Below are 21,042 nucleotides of genomic sequence, written 5' to 3' on the forward strand. Positions count from 1 at the left end.
CAAATTTATTTACAAATAGTCAGTAATATTGTAATAACTATTTATGGTACCAGGTGGGTACTGGAAATACCAGGGAGAATACTTTGTAAAGTATATACTTGTTTAACCACTGTGCTGTACAGCCAAAACTAATACAAAATAATATTGAATGTAAATTGTAATTTAAAAACAAAAAATATATAACCAGTTACCAAAAAAAAAAAAAAAGAAAGAAAAAAGCATTGGAGACAAGAGCCAGTGTTATGACATATACAAAGTACAGAGTGACAGAAGTTTAACCAAGAATTCTAGAATTCAGTTTGCCATGGTAACAGCTCATGACAATACTCCCTCTCAACAGCTTTGGGTGCCCTTTTAGGTATTCTGCTCTAAGAGATGCTGAGGGGAAGAGCATGAGAAAGTCTAACCTGACAACATGGGAGATGAAAGAGATGACAACTTTGAAGGTATGAGCATTGAGCAACTGAACTTGGAGTTATCGAAAGAAATCCATATGAAAGACTTAATACAACTCTCAATAATTGAACTAAGACACAAAATAATGCAACTGAAAGCCAAACTCACTATTGCTAATATAAGCAATGAATGGAAAACCCGTTATGAGATACAACTTGAAGTGAATAATCATCTAAAAAAGCAAATAGTTACTCTTAAAGAGAAATTGGAAAAACTCCATGTAGATCCTTCAGATAGACTATCTTCTATCCATGTCTATGAGCAAATGCCAGCGAAATCCTTAGTTGCATTACTTGAAAAACTAGAAATAGAAAAAAGGCGTCTTGAACATCAAGTGAAATACTATTTACTTAAACTGGAAGAAGAATCAAAGGCTTACCAAAAGATCAAGGATGAACGCCAAATATACCTAGCTAAATTATCTCATATCTCTCGTTTAAACCATATTCCTAGAAGACAACAAATGAATGAACTCCACAGAATGAAAGAGAATCCAGTGAAAATGGGAAGCTATAATACAACTAATCAGAAGATAGTAAATGCCAAGAGAGGACCAACAAAAAACTGTGCAAGATAAAACCATATTCCAAAACTCAACTCGTGATTCAAGAATTGGGTAGATTTCTATTTCTTCCCTTTTCATTTGTTATATTTAACTTGTGAAGTTAATGTTCAACACATTTTTTTCGAGAAATGAAATAGATAAAGAAGAGCTATTAAACCTCTTTAGCTCCTCTTTCAGAAGTTTGTTCCTTTGTGTGAAAGTAATTTTCTTAGTAATTTGGTTTAGTTTCAAAAATTAGTTTAGAGAGTAATTATGGTGACCCTAAAATTCTAATAGCAGTATTTGTAATTCTTAAAATGTCCTAGGAAACCTGAGTGAGGAACATTTAAAATTATCTCAATCATTGCAATAGTACGTTAGTTGTACATCTCATTCTGGGGACTCCATCATGTGTAAGTGTTAGTTCTACAGGAGCTACTTTGGAATACTTTATAGATGTTAGAAAATGTCTGTGTTAGAGTGATGGAATATTGGTAGGGTACTATAAAAAACTGAAATGGGAGATGCTCTAAGATCTGTGTTCTGATACCAGTTTTTCCACTTCTAAGCTTCTGACTGAGTAAATCACTTTTCATTGTGTCACTTCTATCATTTATACAGTTGGAAATATTTACCTAACTACTTCCTTGAGATGGCTGTGCAGATCAAAGATACTTTTTTTTAGTGTTTTTTTAAATCAGATATTTTCTTTTTTCTTTTTTCATTTTTTATTTTATTGATTATGCTATTACAGTTGTCCCATTTTTTTCTTCCCTTTATTCCCCTCCACCCTAAACAGTCCGACCCCCCAGTATTCCCCCTCCTTAGTTCAGTCCATGGGTTGTACATATAAGTTTTTTGGCTTCTCCATTTCCTATACTATCATTAACCTCCCCCTGCCTATTTTATACTTACTATTTATGCTGCTTGTCCCCTGTACCTTTTCCTCCATTCTTCCCTCTCCCCATCCCCTCTGTTTTACTATTTGTAGTTTTTTGTCTTCTTTTTTTTAGATAAGTCCCTTTAATATTTCATATAATAAGGGCTTGGTGATGGTTAACTCTTTTAACTTGGCCTTATCTGGGAAGCACTTTATCTGCTCTTCCATTCTAAATGATAGCTTTGCTGGACAGAGTAATCTTGGATGTAGGTCCTTGCTTTTCATAACTTTGAAAACCTCTTTCCAGCCCCTTCTTGCCTGCAAGGTTTCTTTTGAGAAATCAGCTGATAGTCTTTTTTTAAATGATTTTTTAAATGATTTATTTATTTTTAGAGAGAAGGGAAGGAGAAAGAGCCAGAGAGAAACATCAATGTGTGGTTGCCTCTCATTTGCCCCCCGACTGGGGACCTGACCTGCAACAGAGGCATGTGCCCTGACTGGGAATCAAACTGGTGACTCTTAGGTTCACAGGCCGGTGCTCAACCCACTGAGCCACACCAGTCAGACTGATAGTCTTATGGGAACTCCTTTACAGATGTAATTGTCTCCTTTTCTCTTGCTGCTTTTAAGATTCTCTCCTTATCTTTAATCTTGGATAACTTAATTATGATGTGCCTTGGTGTGTACTTCCTTCGGTCCAACTTCTTTGGGACTCTCTGAGCTTCCTGGACCTCCTGGAAGTCTATTTCCTTCACCAGATTTAGGAATTTCACCTTCATTATTTGTTCAAATAAGTTTTCAATTTCTTGCTCTTCTCCTTCTGGCACCCCTATGATTCAGGAGTTGGATCATTTAAAGTTGTCCCAGAGGTTCCTAAACCTCTACTCATTTTTTTTTAATTCTTGTTTATTCATTCTGTTCTAATTGAATGTTTATCTCTTCCTTCTGCTCCCAATTGTTGGTTTGAGTCTTGGTTTCCTTCTGTTTACTGTTGGTTCCCTGTATATTTTTCTTTATTTCACTTTGCATAGCCTTCGCTTTTTCCTCCATTTTGCAACCATACTCAACCAGTTCAGCGAGCATCCAGGTTAACAGTGTTTTGAACTGTGCATCTGATAGGTTGGCTATCTGTTCATCACTTAGTTCTGTTTTTGGAGCTTTGATCTGTTCTTTCATGTGGGCCATATTTCTTTGTCTCAGCACACTTGTTATGCTGGTAAGGGCGGAGCCTCAGGTATTCACCCAGGTTGCTGAATTGTGATGCTGTATGTGGGGGAGGGATCAAAGAGGGAACAATGCCACTTGCTTGGCTCTTTGCTGACTTTCAGTCATTTTCTCCACTACCCACAAGCAGATTGGGCCCTTCTAATGCTGATTCTAAGGTGGGCGGGTTTATGTACGTTCTAGGATCCCGTGAATCTCTCCAATGGACTCTCCTGTGAGGCTGGGAGTTTCTCCTGCCACTACAACCCCCACAAGTTTTTATCTTCAGACGTTTTGAGACTTTCTCTTCCCACACTGCAACTCTGGATTGCACGGTCTATCTTGCTCCACAGCTGTTCCTCCCGGTTTATCCACACACAAATGTGGGACCACCTGGCCTGCCTGCTGCCGCCTCACCCACCTGGTTCTCCAGCCACCATCTTGCTGTGTGCCCTCTCCACCCCAGCTGCCCACCTCTGCTTCTCCTTCTGGTCTGGGTGAATGCTTCTTCTTTAGCTCCTTGGTTATCGGACTTCCATACAGTTCGATTTTCTGGCAGTTCTGGTTATTTTTTTTAATTTGTTGTCCTTCTTTTGGTTGTGTGAGGAGGCAAAGTGTACCACCTACACCTCCATTTTGGCTGGAAGTTCCAAAGATACTTATTAAATATTTATTTATTTACTTCTTTATACCAGAGAAAAAGTTTTATCTAGTTCTAAGCTCTGAAGACAATTTGCCATGTGAGGGTTTGTTGTTGTTGTTGTTGTTTTATAGTAGTGGTTTAAAGAAAACTCCATGGAAGAGATAGTTGTTTATATTTATTTATGTTAGTTGGTAATAGTTAAAATATGTTCACCATTTCTACTTAGAACAAGGTAATACAATTGTGCCATTGGAATCTCCAAGTGATAATAATTATTGTGATTGAAAATGCAATGCACAAATGTGGAGGAAGGAAGGGAGAAGGGGTTTATAGCTGCAGCCTCTTAAGTGAAGGAAATTGCCAAATAAAGATGGAAACACTCATCAGTCTTACAGGGCTGAAGATTTAACATTTATTTAACATCTATTGGGTATTTACATTGTTCAAAGCAGTTAGAATTAAATACATAGAGACTTACTGTGTAGCTATATATGCATCCAATATAATATAATATTGTAATCACATACAAAATTTTAGAAAATTCCAAATATTCTGATATTGGGATGATATAATCACTTTGAACTATATACCTTTTCCATTACAGTCTGTATTCCAATAATGATGATAATAATAAACCCCTGGTATGTGTCAAAGACTCACTAAATGCACACTTTCTCATTTGATTTTCCTGGGGAGATAGGCATTGTTTTGTCCACTATGAAAATGAGGAAACTGAAGCTCAAAGATGTGAAGTGACTTAATTAGGAAGTGGCTGAGCAGGTGGTCAATCCCTAAACCTGACTCCAAAATTATTCCTGTCACCTGCCCAATACCTGTCATCCAGCTGAAGCTCAATATAGGTAAGAGAACTAAACAAGAAAAGATTGTGGTAAAAGAAAATGTGTGAAATTAAACCCACCCTGGAAAATCCAGGGCCTGTAGAAATGAATTCTACAGATAAAGTCAAGGAGAGGTTTTCTTTAACTGGGACCCTTCCATGAATATCACATCCAGTAAAGAAAGGGGAGCATTTGAAATTGTTTCCAAGCAAGTCATCAGTTGGCCCCAATAAACTCTTATAAAGGTAAAAGTTTTTGATTATTTAATATTCCTTAAACAATCAAAAGACCTGGATGGGACCAGAGTTAGGAAAAAAAAAAAAGATCACAATAAAGGATTTGTTTGGATTTTTTTTAGGTTCAGTTGTTGATAGTTGTGAGTTTGTTGTCATTTTACTGTTCATAGTTTTTGATGAACATAGAGTTATCATATGACCCAGAAATTCCATTCATATGTATATAGCCAAGAGAAATGAAAACCTATGTCCACATAAAAACTTGCACGCAAATGTTTATAGCACCATTATTCATTCATAATAGCGAAAAAGTGGAAACAACCCAAATGTCCATCAACTGGTGAATGAATAAGTGAATTGTAGTATATCCAAACAATGGGTTATTATTCAGCAATAAAAAGAAATTAAGTACTGATATATGCTCTGATATGGATGAACCTTGAAAATAATATCTTACGTGAAAGAAGCCAGCTACAAAATACTACATATTGCATAATTCCATTTATATAAAATGTCCAGACCAGGAAAATCTATACAGACAGAAATTAGATTAGTAATTTCCTGGAGCGGGCAGAGCCAGGGAGAGGGTGGGTGATGGAGAGAGGCTACAAAGGATACAGGATTTCTTTATGAGATGATGAAAATGTTCTCAAATTTATTGTAGGGGTGGTTGTGCAACTCTGTGAATATATTAAAAAAACATTGAACTGGGTTAACCATATGTTATATGATTTATATTTTAATAATGCTCTTACTTTATAAAAAAAAAAAACTATACCTAGCAAAATAACCCTTAAAAAATGAAGTCTTCACAAAAAAGTCATACCCCCCCCAAAAAAAAGAAGCCTAGAGAAGTAATTGCTATCAGACTTGCCTTATAGGAAATAAAAGAAAGTTCATGAGGCTGAATAGAAACTGTAACTCAAACACCACTAAAAATAATTACATAAGAAAACATAGAATACAATATAAATATATTTTTCTTTTTTCACAACTGCTTTAAAAGGCATCTGCATGAAACAATAATTATTAAAATATTGTTAGGTTTTGAATATATAAAGATACACTGTCTATGATAATAATAGCATAAAGGAGGAGAGAGGAAAGGGAACTATATTGGAGCAGTTTCTGTATACTAAGAGAAATAAATTAGCATTAATGTGAAGTATATTGTCTTAAGATGTACATTTTAATACACAGAGAAACAACTAAGAAAATAATTCAACAAATAAAGTAAATAAAGAGAATTAAAATGGCACACTGGAAAATATCTAATGCAAAAGTAAGCAATAAAGAAAAAATAGAGGAGAAAAATACAGGGGACATACATATAGAAAATTGCAGTTATAAGTAATTACATTTATATTATAACCAATAACTATATTAAATGTAAATGAAATAAGCGCTACAATAAGAAAAGATTATCATTTTCCATTCCCAGTTGGAGTACCTGCTTAGGTTTTGGGTTCCATCACCAGTCTGGGTGTGGGCAATTGTGATCCACAGTCCAGATGTGTACAGGGGACAACCAATCGATGCTTCTCTCTCACATCAAATTCTCTCTCTCTCCCTTCCTCTCTCTCCAAAAAACAATGAGAAAAAGTCCTTGGGTAAGGATAAGTAAATAAATAAAGATTATCAGACTAGATTAAAAACAGGATCTAACTGCTGTCTAGAGCATATATATTTTAGATTCAAGACACAAATAAGTTAAGAGGATGGAAATTGTATACTATGCAAACAGTAACCATAAGAGAGCTGAAGTGGCTCTGCCAATGCATTAGTTTTCTATTGCTGTGTAACAAATTGCCAAAAATTTAGCAGCTTAAAACAATGCCTATTTATTGGCTCGCAGTTCTGTAGGTCACAAGACCAAGACAGGTTCTCTGCCTAAGGTCTCAGAAAGCCAAAATCAAGGTGTTGGCCAGGCTTTCCTCTTAATCCAGAAGTTTTAAGAAAGATCTGCTTGCAAACAAGCAAACAAACAAAGAAAAATAATCTGCTTCCAAATTCAAAAGATCTGCTTTCAAATTCAGGTTGTTGTAAAGCATCTTAGAAATACAGTCACATCAAGGTGGCAGGTCTGGCAGTTATGTTGTTAGAGGGTATGAACTGATACATATATGTAAAGATTAGTAGTATCTATGTGTAATTAAAGGGAAGATGTTGTGGTGGTCATGGTCGGAGACACAAGGCAGAAGGTTGTGAGGGAAAGTAGAAGGCACTGGAGAGTGAGTGGTCCTCTCCCCAAGGGGTCAAGGAGTTGACAGGTAGGAGGCAAGTGTCTCCTCATGAAAGCAATAATCTCCATTAATTTTTAGAATGACAAATGCTAGTAACTAGATTTCCTTTTAGGTATGGGAGTGTAGGAGTGTACGCTTAAGAAGATAGTTAGCTCAGGAAATGTAATAAGATCCCTAATATCAAAGGCAGAAAAGCAAAAGTGCCATATGCCCAATTTGTGCCTTAGGAGAAGCAGTCTGTAAGCATTGTTTGGATGGACGTCTGGCACAAGGAGTCAAGTCATCTCCAATGGTGAGGTCTTAAGTTGGGATGATGTCCTCTGAGGTGATGTCATTTCCAGCAGCAAGAGCAATGTCACCTAGTATGTGGGACTTGGAATATCCTTTCTAAGGGGATATCCACTGAAGTTGATGTGGGTCTTAGCATTTACCATGTTTGGCTGAAACAGTGGTTTACTTGGAAGGTTGGGCTTCTGGATTAAAAAGCAGTGAAAAGCATCCAGATCAGTGGTAATATGACTACAGACACCAGAATGGTGTGCAGCTGCGCTTGACAAGTTTCAGAGCTTTGGTGGAACTTTAGATTCAAATGGGTCCTATATCAGATGAGCAACTGCCTGGCCTATGTGACAATGTGTGGTTCATGGGTTCTAGGAAAATATGTACCCTCAATCTGGCCTCCAGCCTTTATGGGATAGGCAAGGTCAAAAATTTATAAACATAAGGTATGGGACAAGATAGAGACCCATTTAGGAGTTTATTTAGACTGAAATGTGAAAAAGAATTGAGGAGATCATTTTATCTCTTAGTTAAACAAGCTATTTGGAACCTATTAAGGACATGAAAGTTCTAGTGTGTGTCTCTTCCAAGATCCCAGCATGGTGTATTTTGAAAAGTGAAATGTTCACCTTGGTTACTATTATATTAATAATATTTATAACTCTGAGGGTAATGAGTCCCTGCAAGACCTTATATTGTGACTTAATATATAGAAAGACATATATGATTTTGTATTTTCAGTATCTGTGAGGCAAGAGATTCCCACAGTTCTTTAACCTGAAAGAGATCATTTTTAGGCAATGCCCACTAGTCTATAACAAATGTGAAAATGGTAGCATTTGTTGGCTAAAGCATCCAGTGTTAAGATGGCTGCATGAAAGTTGGCCAGGTAAGTTGTTTTGGGGGTCCCCTCCTTTGTTAGGCATATCCTGGATAAGGGACAGAAAACAGGAACATTCTGCTGGGCCCCATCACATATGATGGTTAACAGTGTCATTGACAGTCTATGAACTCCCATTATTGTTCACTCAGTTAATTCCATGGACTTTTGCAGGTAGACAAGAGTCTGTAGAGGTGTGACTTCCTCCAGCACCCTGGCATCTGGCAAGGAACTGAGGACAGGGGAAGCCATCCTCTCTTGCAAGAAGAATATGACAGGGTGTCTAGGTTTGGTTGCATTTTGTTTTAAGAAGGCCTCTGGAGCCCTGACTGGTGTAGCTCAGTTGTTTGGGTGTTGTTCCACAGGGTGAAACATAACTGGTTCAGTTCCTGGCCAAGGCACATGCCTGGGTTTCATCCCAGGTCCCTGGTTGGGCAGTAGGGGTCCATATGAGAGGCAGCCATTCGATGTTTCTCTCTCATGTTGTCATTTCTTTCCCTTTCTTTCCCCCCACTTTCCCTCTCTCTAAAAATAAATAAATAAAATCTTTAGAAAAGGGAAGAAGAATACCTCTGTAACCATGCGAAGTTTGTGTGGTGCTGATTCCATGACTCAAAGCATAATGGGCAGCTGAGTATGGATGGTCCCAGACTCAAGGTATGGGAGAGTCTCTATTCTTAAGAAAAACCAGTAGGTAGCTAGCCATATTTTTTTTAATTTAATTTTAATTTATTTTTTCAAATACATTTGTCTCTGCCTCCCCCCACCACCACTTTCCCTTGCCCCCTCCCTCCTTCCCTCCCTCAGATCTTCCCCTTTGGTTTTGTCCATTAGTCCTTGCTATATGTTCCTTGACTTTCCCCTTACCTTCCTTTTCCCCGCCCGCCCCCCATCCTCCTTCCCTCTTGTCTCTGTTGATTTCCTTTCTTTTCAGTGTTGCTGGTCTTATTTTCCTTGCATCTTTGTATTCTTGGTTAGGTTCCGCTTATAGGTGAGATCATATGGTATTTGTACTTTGCCCCCTGGCTTATTTCGCTTAGCATAATGCTCTCTAGTTCCATCCATGCTGTCACGAAGTTTAGTAGTTCTTTTTATCTTTCTGCTGCATAGTATTCCATTGTGTAAATGTACCATGACTTTTTTGATCCAATCATCTACGGATGGGCATTTAGGTTGCTTCCAACACTTGGCTATTGTAAATTGTGCTTCTATGAACATTGGGGTGCATAGGTTCCTTTGTATTGGCGTTTTGGTATTCTTAGGGTATAGTCCCAGCAGGGGAATCACTGGACCAAAAGGCAGTTCCATTTTCAGCTTCTTGAGGCAATGCCACACGGCTTTCCACAGTGGCTGCACCAGTCTGCATTCCCACCAAGAGTGTACTAGGGTTCCCTTTTTTCCACAGCGTCACCAGCACCTGTTGTTTGTGGATCTGTTTATGATGGCCATTCTGACCGGTGTGACGTGGTACCTCATGGTGGTTTTGATCTGCATTTCTCTGATGGCTAGTGATGCTGAGCATACTTTCAAATGCCTCTGGGCCCTCTGTATCTCCTCCTTGGAAAAGCATCTGCCCAAGTCCTTTGCCCGTTTTTTGATTGGATCGTTTGTCGTCTTAGAGTGGAGTCGAGTGAGTTCTTTATATATCTTGGCCGTTAAACCTCTATCTGATGTATCATTAGCGAATATATTTTCCCATAGGGTTGGCTCCCTTTTCATTTTGCTGATGTTTTCTTTAGCCATGCAGAAGCTTCTTATTTTTATGAGGTCCCACTTGTTTATTCTTTCCTTTATATCCCTTGCTTTAGGAGACATATCAGTGAAAAAATTGCTGCGTGGGATATCTGAGAGTTTCCTGCCTATGTTCTCCTCTAGGACTTTTGTGGTGTTGCGACTTATATTTAAGTCTTTTATCCATCTTGAATTTATATTTGTGTATGGTGTCAGCTGATGATCCAATTTCAATTTTTTGCATGTAGCCGTCCAGCGCTCCCAACACCATTTGTTGAAGAGGCTGTTATTGCTCCATTTTATGCTTCTGTCCCCCTTTGTCAAATATTAGTTGCCCATATAGACCTGGGCTTATTTCTGCGCTTTCTATTCTGTTACACTGATCTATGTGTCTGCTCTTGAGCCAGTACCAGATTGTTTTGAGTATGGTGGCTTTGTAGTACAGTTTGATGTCAGGTATTGTGATCCCTCCTACTTTGTGTTTCTTTCTCAAAATTGCTGCATCTATTCGGGGTCGTTTCTGGTTCCATATAAATTTTTGAAATGTCTGTTCTATTTCTGTGAAACACGTCATTGGTATCTTAATAGGGATTGCCTTGAATCTATAAATTGCTTTGGGTAGTATGGAAATTTTGATGATATTATTTCTTCCAATACATGAGCACAGTATATGCTTCCATTTATTTGTGTCTTCTTTAATTTCTTTCTTCAATGTTGTATAGTTTTCTGCGTACAGGTCTTTTACCTCTTTGGTTAAATTTATTCTTAGGTACTTTATTTTTCTTCTTGCTATATCGAATGGTATTTTTTTTCTGATTTCTTCTTCTTCTATTGCATTGCTGGTGTACAAAAATGCCTTTGATTTCTGAATGTTGACTTTGTATCCTGCTGTTTTGCCAAATTCACTTATTATGTTGGTAGAGTCTACAGGGTTCTCAATGTACGCTATCATGTCATCTGCAGACAATGATAGCTTTACTTCCTCCTTTCCTATTTGGATGCCTCTTATCTCTTTCTCTTGTCTGACCGCTATGACTAGGACTTCCAATATGATATTGAAAAGAAGCGGTGAAAGGGGACATCCTTGTTGTGTTCCCGATCTTAGTGGGAAAGCTTTCAGTTTTTGCCCATTAAGTATAATATTGGCTGTAGGTTTTTCATATATGGCCTTATTACGTTGAGGAATGCCCTATTTATTCACATTTTGCTGAATGTTTTGATCATAAATGGGTGCTGTACCTTATCGAATGCTTTTTCTGCGTCTATTGAGATGATCATGTGGTTTTTGTCTTTTCTTTCATTTATGTGATGTATTATGTTTATTGACTTGCGTATATTAAACCATCCCAGCAAGCCTGGGATGAATCCCACTTGATCGTGTTGGGTAATCTTTTCAACATATTGCTGGATGCAGTTTGCCAATATTTTGTTCAGGATTTTAGCATCTATGCTCATCAGCGAAATTGGCCTGTAGTTTTCTTTCTTTGTAGGGTCTTTATCTGGTTTTGGGATCAGGGTGATGCTGGCCTCATAGAAAGAGTCTGGGAGTCTTCCCTCCTCTTGGATTTTTTGGAATAGTCAGAAGGACAGGGGTTAGCTCTTCCTTAAATGTTTTGTAAAATTTTCCTGCGAAACCATCAGGCCCAGGGCTTTTGTGTGCCAGGAGTTTCTTGAGGACTGCTTCAATTTCCCCAGCTGTTATCGGTCTGTTCAAGCTTTCTGTTTCTTCCTCCTTCAGTGTTGGAAGAGTATACTTTTCTAAAAATTTGTCCATTTCATCAAGGTTTTCAAATTTCTTGGCATATAATTGTTCATAGTAGTTCCTGACAATCCTTTGTATTTCTGTGGTATCAGTTGTTATTTCTCCTCTTTCATTTCTGATATTATTAATTTGGGTCCTCCCCCTTTTTTTCTTGATGAGTCTGCTTAAAGGCTTGTCAATTTTATTTATCTTTTCAAAGAACCAGCTTCTGAATTGGTTGATCCTCTGAATTGTTCTTTTCGTCTCTATGTCATTCAGTTCTGCTCTCATCTTGACTATTTACTTCCTTCTACTTGCTCTGAATTTATTTGTTGCTGTTCTCCAGTTCTTGAAGTTGTCGTGTTAGGTCTTTTATTTGAAATATTTCTATATTTTTTAGGTAAGCCTGTATTGCTATGAACTTCCCTCTCAGGACCGCCTTTGCTGTGTTCCATAGGTTTTGAACAGTTGTCTGTTCATTTTCATTTGTTTCCAGAAATTTTGTGATTTCTTCTCTTTTCTCATTATTGACCCATTCATTGTTTAATAGTCTACCGTTCAGTCTCCATGAGTTTGCAAGTTTTCAAGATTTCTCTTTGAGGTTGATTTCCAGTTTCAAGCCCTTGTGGTCTGAGAAAAAGTTTGGTATTATTTCAATTTTCCTGAATTTGCTGAGGCTTGCTTTGTGTCCTATCATGTTGTCTATCTGTAAAAAACTGCCATGAGCATTTGAAAAGAATGTGTATTTTTCTTCTTTGGGATGTAAGTTTCTATATATGTCAGTTAAGTCTCTTTGATTCAGTGTGTCATTCAGCGCCACAATATGTTTATTAATGTTTTGTTTGGAAGATCTGTCCATTTTTGACAGTGGGATGTTGAAGTCCCCTACTATCAGTGTGTTGCTATCTATATCTTTTTTGAAGTCTTCCAACAATTTCCTTATAAACTTGGGGGCTCCTATATTGGGGGCATAAAAGTTTACAATGTTGATGTCTTCTTGATAGATTCTTCCTTTAAGTATGATAAAGTGCCCCTCTGGGTCTCTCTTTATGGCCTTTGTTTTGAAATCTACTTTGTCTGATACAAGTATGGCAACACCGGCCTTTTTCTCTTGCCCATTTGCTTGGAATATATTTTTTCCATCCCTTTACTTTCAATCCGTGTAGGTCTCTTGCTCTGAGGTGGGTCTCTTGTGGGCAGCATATGTGTGGGTCATGTGTTCTTATCCATTCAGCTACCTTGTGTCTTTTGATTGGGGCATTTAGTCCATTCACGTTGAGAGATATCACTGATAGAAACTTACTCATCTTTTCTCCTTGTACCTGTGTTCCTCTCTCTCTCCTTCTTTTCCTTCATCTTCTTAAACCAGTCCCCTTAGCATATGTTGGAGTGCTGGTTTGGTAGAGATGTATTCTTTTAGCCTTCTTTTGTCTGGGAAACTCCGCATTTCCCCTTCTATTTTAATTGAGAGCCTTGCTGGGTAGAGCAGCCTTGGCTGTAGGCCCTTGCTTTTCATGGCTTGGAATATTTGTTGCCCTTCCCTTCAGGCTTGTAGTGTTTCTGTTGAGAAGTCAGCCCCTAGGCGTATCGGGGCCCCCTTGTATGTTACTTTCTCCTTCTCCCTTGCTGCCTTGAGGATTTTCTCTTTGTCTTTGATAGTTGCCATTTTAATCATGATGTGTCTTGGAGTGGACCTCCTAGAGTCCCTCTTGAGTGGGGTCCTCTGTGCCTCCTGGATCCATGAGAGCCTTTCTCTCCTCAAATTAGGGAAATTTTCCATCATTTCTTTTTCGAGGAGGTTCTCTATCCCTTGCTCCTCTTCTCCTCCTTCCGGTATCCCTATTATATGGATATTATTGCGTTTCGGGTTGTCCTGAATTTCCCTAAATGCCTCTTCATTCTTTTTGAGCCGTGTTTCCATTTCTTGTTCTTTCTGGGAGCTTTTTTCTACCTTATCCTCCATCTCACTGATTCGATCCTTGGCTTCTTCCAGCCTGCTTTGGATTCCTTCTACTGTGTTCTTCAATTCAGAAATGGCATTCTTCATATCCTCTTGTGTCTTCTTGATAGTTTCTATGTCCTTTTCCAGGTTGCTATAGTTTGCTGTAAGATCCTGATAGTTTCTCTGAAGTTTCTCATAATTATCTTTGAGCTGGCTGAGCTTTTTGAGCTTCCTTAGGACCATTGTTTTGAATTTAATATCTGATATTTACCTTGGTTCTATTACATTTAGCTCTCTCTGTGTGGAGTCCCTTTTTCCACTCATTTGGGAGGAACTTCTTTTTCTTCCCATTTTTGTGAGAGTCTGTTAAGTAATTTACTTATTTATTTATTTATTTTTGCGTCTGCTTCAATTGGGCTGTCTAGATTTCCTGACTTTGTAGATTAAACTTCTATGGTAGTAGGTGGGTCTTTTTTTTTTTTAATTGTTTATTTATTTATTTATTTATTTATTTTTCCCTTTACTTTTCTTTCTGGGCCTGTCTCTGATGATGTCAGTTGTTGACCCTATATGACCTTGGGTTGTTTGTGTGAGCCTTCCAGGAGTCTACTGTCTGTTCCTGACTCCTGCTTGGGGCAGCTCTGTGACCCCTTCAGTCAGGGATGGACTACTTTTTGGCATCGCTCTGCATTCTCTTGCCAGCTCCTTCAGTGCGTTCCCGGGTGCGTCAGGATCCCCCGCCTGCCTGGGCTCATGCGTGCTTGTCCCAGACCAGGGGGCTTATTCGCGACCTCACGTACTCGTCTGGCCCCCCTGTCCAGCGGGCTCCCCGGCACTGGTCAGTTTAGGGTTTTTTATTGTGTGCTTTCCCTGCTTTTGGCTCTGGGTACGTTGCTTGCCCTCGCCAAATGGAGATACGGAAATGGGAGGAAGTCAGCTCCAGGACTCTCCGGTTAATCCTGTCTCCGGTCTCTCCTCCAGGGACTCTGGGCAGCTCCGTGACCCCTTTGGCCGGGGATCTTCTAATTCTTGAGCCACTCCACAGTCGCAGGTTGGGTGGGTCAATTTACGCCTGTCCTTGCCGCTCTGTGCACTCCCTCGCAGGCCATATCGGTGCCAATCTGTGGGAGGCCTTGCCAGCCGGTGCGAGCCCTCACCAGCCCACGCGGGTCACACCCGCGCTCACCAAACCTTGCCGGCCACTCCACGCAAGTGTGCACGCCTGCTTTGGGTGGCTTTGGGGTGTCTATGTGTGCTTTTCAGCTTTTGGCTCTTTGGGGGTGTGACCTCTTCCCGCACATTGGAGACTACGGAAAGGAGAAGGAGTCGGGACTCCCTGGCTCCTCCTCCTGTTCTTTCCCCAACACCTCCATTTCCAGTCTCTCCTCAGGGGTCTCCAGGCAGTTCCGTGACCCCTTCGGCCAAGGATCCACCCCCTGTGCGGACTGCGTTTCAATCCCAGGCAGTCTGGTTCATGCGCGCCCGCTTCTGCCTCTTTGGGGGCGTGCCTTTCTAGCCCACAATGGAGACTATGGAATGGGGAGGGAGTCAGGGCTCCCCAGTTCCTCCTCCCGTTCTTTCCCCAACACCTCTGTCTCCAGTCTCTCCTCAAGGTTCTCCCAGCCAGTCTGCACTCAGCCCCCCAGCTCACACGCACAAGCTGTGCACAGAGAGCACAAAAGGCAGGTTGATTGATTCCCTTATGCCTGAGCGAGATGGTAGCAGCAGAGTGGGAGGTGCGTTATCACCGGGGCTCCACCGGCCACCGTCTCAGTTCTCTTCACAAAGTTTTTCTCACCAATCTTCTCCCAGGCACCAGCCCACCCTGCTGATGCCTCTACCCAGAGATCAAGGAGGGTGGCTGCCACTGCAATTTTTGCGTTGGCCCTTTCAATGTCTCTTTGCATCCCCAGCCACCTGTCTCTGGCAGAGAGCGCCCCTAAGCTTTTCGGGTTGCATTTTGTCTGTATTTTCCTGGTTTTAGCTGCTGTAGTTTAGAGGTCCCTGTTTATGATTCAGACCCCGTTCTTCTCAGGGAGCTAACTGGCCGTTTCAATGTCCCTCTGGTGCTAATGCCCGTGGGCACCCAGCCCACCCTCTCGAGCCACCACCGCACTTCTCACCAGTTGGGATGTGTGAGAGTCAAATCCACTGTCCGCAGCTCCAAGGCTCCTCTCCCACTCGAGAGTTGCCATCTTAACAATATTGAGTCTTTCAACTCATGATATAGAATGTCTCTCCATTTATGCAGATCTTTAATTTCATTCAGCAATGTTTTTATAGTTTTTGCATATGTCTTACACTTTTTTGCTAATTTATTTTAAAATATTTTATTTGTTGTGATGCTGTTGTGAAAGAACTGTCTTCCTAATTTCATCCACATTTTTATTGCTATCATATAGCAATTCAATGTGGAAATTATAGTCTTCTCAACAAAGGTATTATGACCATTGAATATCCAGAAGCAAAAATATAATTTAAGATCTTTATCTCACACCACACACAAAAAATAAACTAAAAATGGATAGACGCTAAAATTATACAACTCTTAGAAATAGGGAATCAAGATGGTGGAGGAGTGAATGGAAGTCACACTGACCTCCCAGGACCAATCTGGAATTAAAACTGAATTGTGGAGAAACCACCTGGAACAAAAACTGAACAATAGCAAGAGAGCAGCCCTTTAACCTCGGACAGACAGAAGAATCAGCTTTAGCACAACCTAACTTGTAAGGAGTGTGGGAGAGATTCAGGAAGGCAGGTGGGGTGCCCGCACGTGGCAGCATCAGACAGATATTTAAATGGCCAGTTGGATGCCCTCGAGAAGAGCAGGATCTAAACCATAAGTGGAGATCTCCAGCCTACAGCACCAGAGCCCAAAAAGTACACAAATGACAGCCAGCTGTGAAAAACAGCAGGATTTCTCTCTGCCAGAGACAGGGGGCTGGAGATGCAAAGAGCTGTTTAAGGGGCCAATGCATACATTTGTATTTGCAGCCACTTACCCTGAGCTCCAGCAAAGGTGGGATCAGAGTGGGCTAGAGATGCCTGAGGAGAGACTGGGGAAGGAAGCTTTGGGGAGAGAATGGAGAGAGTAGCTGGAGAGATCCTGGTGCTGACTCCTCCCATATATGGCAGCAGCCATCTGGCTCAGGCAGACCACTCTCCTGAGGAGCAGCAGCATGAAAGGAGCCAATAACCCCACCCCCAGGAGGGACTCTGCCCAGCCTTATGGTGTCTAAGCCAGCCTGCAGAGTGCAGTGACTAGATTAACAGCTGAAGGAGACAGCCACAGACAGTAGATTCCTGGAAGTCTTGAACAGACTGCCTAAGGTCACACAAGGTCAACATCTCACATCATCAGAGGCAGATCCAGAAAAAAAAAAAAAAGCGGTCTCTTACCATAGAAGTTCACACCACAAAAAATCAGACAGATCAATTTGAGAAGCAGAAGCAAAAAAGAAGAGTCTCACAAATAATGGGAAGACAAAGAAACACCCCCCAGTTGAAGGGAAAGGAGGAATCCCAAGAAAGAGAACAAAATGAAATAGAGAAAGTAAACTATCACATATTGCATTTAAAACAATGGTTCTAAGGGAGCTCAATGAGCTCAGTGAGCTCAGAGAGAATTACCAGAAACTACAGGGAAACTATGAGGAACTTACTGCAAAGTATATCAGCATGAAAAAGGACATAGAAATTATCAATAAGAGACAAGAGGAAATGAAGAATACAATTTCTGAATTGAAGAACACAGCAGAAGGAATCAAGAGCAGGCTAGATGAAGCAGAGGAATGAATCATCGAGCTGGATGATAAGGTAGAAAAAGCTCCCAGAAAGAGCAGAAAAATTAAAAAAGACTCAAAAGGAATGAAGAGGCATTTAGGGTCATGCAGGACAATCTGAAACGTAATAATGTCTGTATAATAGGTATACCAGAAGGAGAAGAAGAGGAGGAAGGGAGAGAAAACCTTTTGGAAAAAGTGATGATGGAAAAGTTCCTTAATTTGTGGAGAGAAAAAGTCACACAAGTCCAGGAAGCACAGAGGGTCCCATTCGAGTGGAACCCAATGAGGCCCACTCCAAGACATATCATCATTAAAATGGCAAGTATCAAAGACAAACGGAGAATCCTAAAGCAAGCAAGGGAGAAAGAGGTAGGAACATATAAGGGAGCCCCAGTATGGCTGGCAGCTGACTTCTCAGCAGAAACACTATAAGCCAGAAGGGAATGGCAAGAAATGTTCCAAGTCATGAAGAGGAGAGGCCTGCCACCAAGACTGCTCTACCGAGCAAGGCTCTCAATTAAAATGGAAGGCGAAATAAGGAGTTTCCCAGGCAAAAGAAAGCTAAGAGACTATACCTCCACCAAACCAGCATTGCAAGATAAGCTAAAGGAACTGCTTTAAGAAGATGAAGGAAGAGTCTATGAATACCCAGTTACTTTTACAGTCTCCAATACTTGACATTACCAGTATTTTTAACACTTATTCATCTGATTGTGACAATTATGTACTATTTTAATTGTTACTTTATATTATTTGTTGAAACTAAACTTGTTTTTGTGTATTTCTTGCCTATTTCTATTATTTTTTTAAAAAAGCTTTAAATAACTTTTTGGTATTCTTTATCCATTTTTTGATTAAATGTTTGTAGAATTTTTTCCATCAAATAAAACCCAACTATTAACCCTTTTTTAGATATGTTGCAATACTTTCCTATTCTATTACTTGCCCTTTAACTTTTTTTATCTGTATATTACTATGTAGTCCTAAGTGTTTAATATAGTCATATTGTCAGTATTTTACTTTATAGCTTCTGGGTTTGAATATTTTACTTCAGAATAAGAAAATGTTATTTTATATTTTCTCCTAAAACTCCTTAGATTTTACATATTGATTTTTAGCTCACCTGAATATTTTGTGTATAATGTGTGAAATAGGGCTCTCTATTATTTTATTTCAAGTAATAGTGGTCCATGTACCTTTTTAATTGAATAAGCCTTATTTCCCCCATTCATTTGAAATATCAATTTAAACATATATTCCATTGTTAGACAGATATATACGTTTGTTTCCAGAATGCTCATTTATTTCATTGATCTACTTGATTATTTCTGTGTTGGTGTCTTGTTGTTTTGATTGCTGAGACTTTATAATAGATTTAAATGTTTAATATTTTATAATAGATTTTGACAGTTAAAAATAAATAAATAAAATAAATCTGCATTTAAAAAAAGAAAGAAGGAACTCCTACCTTTTGTGACATCACGGACAGAACTGGAGAATATTATGCTAAGTGAAATAAGCCAGTCGGTGAAAGGCAAATACCATATGATCTCACCTAGAAGTGAAATCTATTTAACAAAATAAACTAATGAACAGAATAAATTGCAAGCAAAGAAACATGGAGCAGACTGAAAGTGACCGGAGGGGATGGGGAAGGAGGACAATGGTGGAAAGAAGGAGAAGGGACTAAACAGGGATAATGTATGAATGACCCATGGACATGGACCACAGAGTGGGAATTGACTGTGGAAGAAGGGGGCAGGATGGGATGGGTGGAGGAGGGCAGAAGGAGAAAAATTGAGACAACCATAATAGAATAAACATGATTTAAAAATAAAAATTTTAAAAACTTTTAGAAATAAACACAGGGAAAAAGCTTTGTGGTTCATTATTTATGGGTGTATGAATGAGGACCATACCAATTCAACCTATCCATCAACTTTACCAAATTGACATTTATAGAACACTCCAACCAATGGCAGCAGAATAACACATATTTCAAATAGACATAGAACATTTACCAATATATACCATATTTTGAGCCATAAATCAAGTCTCAATGTATTGTAAAGATTCAAGTAATAAAAAGTATGTGTTCTAATAACAAATTAAATTAGACATCAAGAACAGAAATATTCCTAGAAAATCCTAAAATATTTGGAAACCAAATAACACATTGCTATATAAGCTATAAAATCAAAGAATAAATCAAATTGGAAATTATAAAGAATTTGAACTAAAGAAATTTAAAAACATTAATGAAAATTGTGAGCTATTTTATAAAGCTTTACTTGAAAGGGGATCTATAGTACTAAATGCCAATATTAAAAGAGATATTTCCAATAAAGGACCTCAGCTTTAAATTTAAGAAAGTAGAAAAATAAGAGCAAATTAAACCCAAAGCAAATGTAAGAAAAAAATAAATTACAAATCAACAAAATTGATAAACTCCAGCCAGTCTTATCAGGGAAAAAAAAGCATATACAAATGATACTACTACTAATGAGAGAGGTTACATTATTACAGATTTTATAGATATTAAAAGAATAAAAGAATAAATAACTTTTATGAATAATATTCAAATAAATGTGAAAACTTATATAAAATGGACAAATTCCTTAAAAGACATAACTACCAAAGCTCATTCAAGAAAGAAAAACAACATGTATAGCCCTGTATCTATTAAAGAAAATTAAATTTGTTGTTAAAAAATCATCCCATAAAAAAATATCAGATGACTTCATTGGTAAATTCTACTAAACATTTAATGATGAAGTAAACTCCAATACTATGCAATCTCTTTCAGAAAAACTGAAGAGGAAGGAATCCTTCCTAGCTCATTGTATGAGATTTGTATTGATATTATCCTGCTATCAAAACCAAACAAAGAAATTATAAGAACAGAAAACCACAAACCAATATCTGTTACGATTATACACAAAAAAATCTAAACAATCAACAAATAATAGAGAGACAATTGGATATCTGCATGCAGAAGAATGTATTTGGACCTCTACCCCATGCCATATGCAAATTTAACTAAAAATGGACCATAGAAATAAACATAAGCACTGTAACTATAAAACCATTTAAATAAAACAGAAGAGTAAATCTTTGTGACCATGGATTATGCAAAGTTTCTTAAATATGATACCAAAAACACAAAAGGAAAAGTAGACAAATTAAATTTTCATTAAAATTTAAAACTCTTGTGCTTCATTGTATACCATTTAAAAAATGAAAAGAGAACCTACAAATGGGAGAAACTATTTGCAAATCATATATCTGATAAGGGACTTGTACCAAGAATATATAAAGAGCACTGACCAGTATGTGGGACTCTGGCCTGCAAAGTCCCCAGATTCGCCATGGATGGCAGAATCATTCCAGACACCATTTACCTGTCAAAGAAAGGGGAAGGTGATTCTTTTGGGGAATGCCCTGAGCCCTTGTGTTCAATGGCTTTTATTGAAAGGGTTACCAGCAGGGGATAGGTAGCAGGACTGTACAGGTAATCACATTACGTCAGTATGTTAATGTTTACAGAGAATAGGTGATGTTTTGAAGAAGACAAATGGCAGGAAACACACCAAATTGCTCGGTTCTGAGATGAGCGTAAACATAATGCCACCAAATG

At 38.8% G+C, this 21,042-nt stretch overlaps 1 protein-coding gene across 1 annotated transcript; it reads left to right on the forward strand.

Moving 5' to 3' along the window:
* Positions 1 to 415: 415 nt before the first annotated feature.
* On the forward strand, positions 416 to 1,033 carry LOC129073298 (coiled-coil domain-containing protein 169-like). Its single transcript, XM_054576956.1, has one exon. The coding sequence runs from the start codon at positions 416 to 418 to the stop codon at positions 1,031 to 1,033; it is 618 nt and encodes a 205-aa protein (XP_054432931.1).
* Positions 1,034 to 21,042: the final 20,009 nt, after the last annotated feature.

Source organism: Pteronotus mesoamericanus, unplaced genomic scaffold, assembly GCF_021234165.1.
Source record: "Pteronotus mesoamericanus isolate MK-2021 breed Mesoamerican mustached bat unplaced genomic scaffold, CSHL_Meso_final contig_40, whole genome shotgun sequence".
Lineage (NCBI taxonomy): Eukaryota > Metazoa > Chordata > Mammalia > Chiroptera > Mormoopidae > Pteronotus > Pteronotus mesoamericanus.

Bases quoted from the DNA above. Each gene is read 5' to 3' on its own strand.
- LOC129073298 (XM_054576956.1), top strand. From the start codon at position 416: ATGGGAGATGAAAGAGATGACAACTTTGAAGGTATGAGCATTGAGCAA.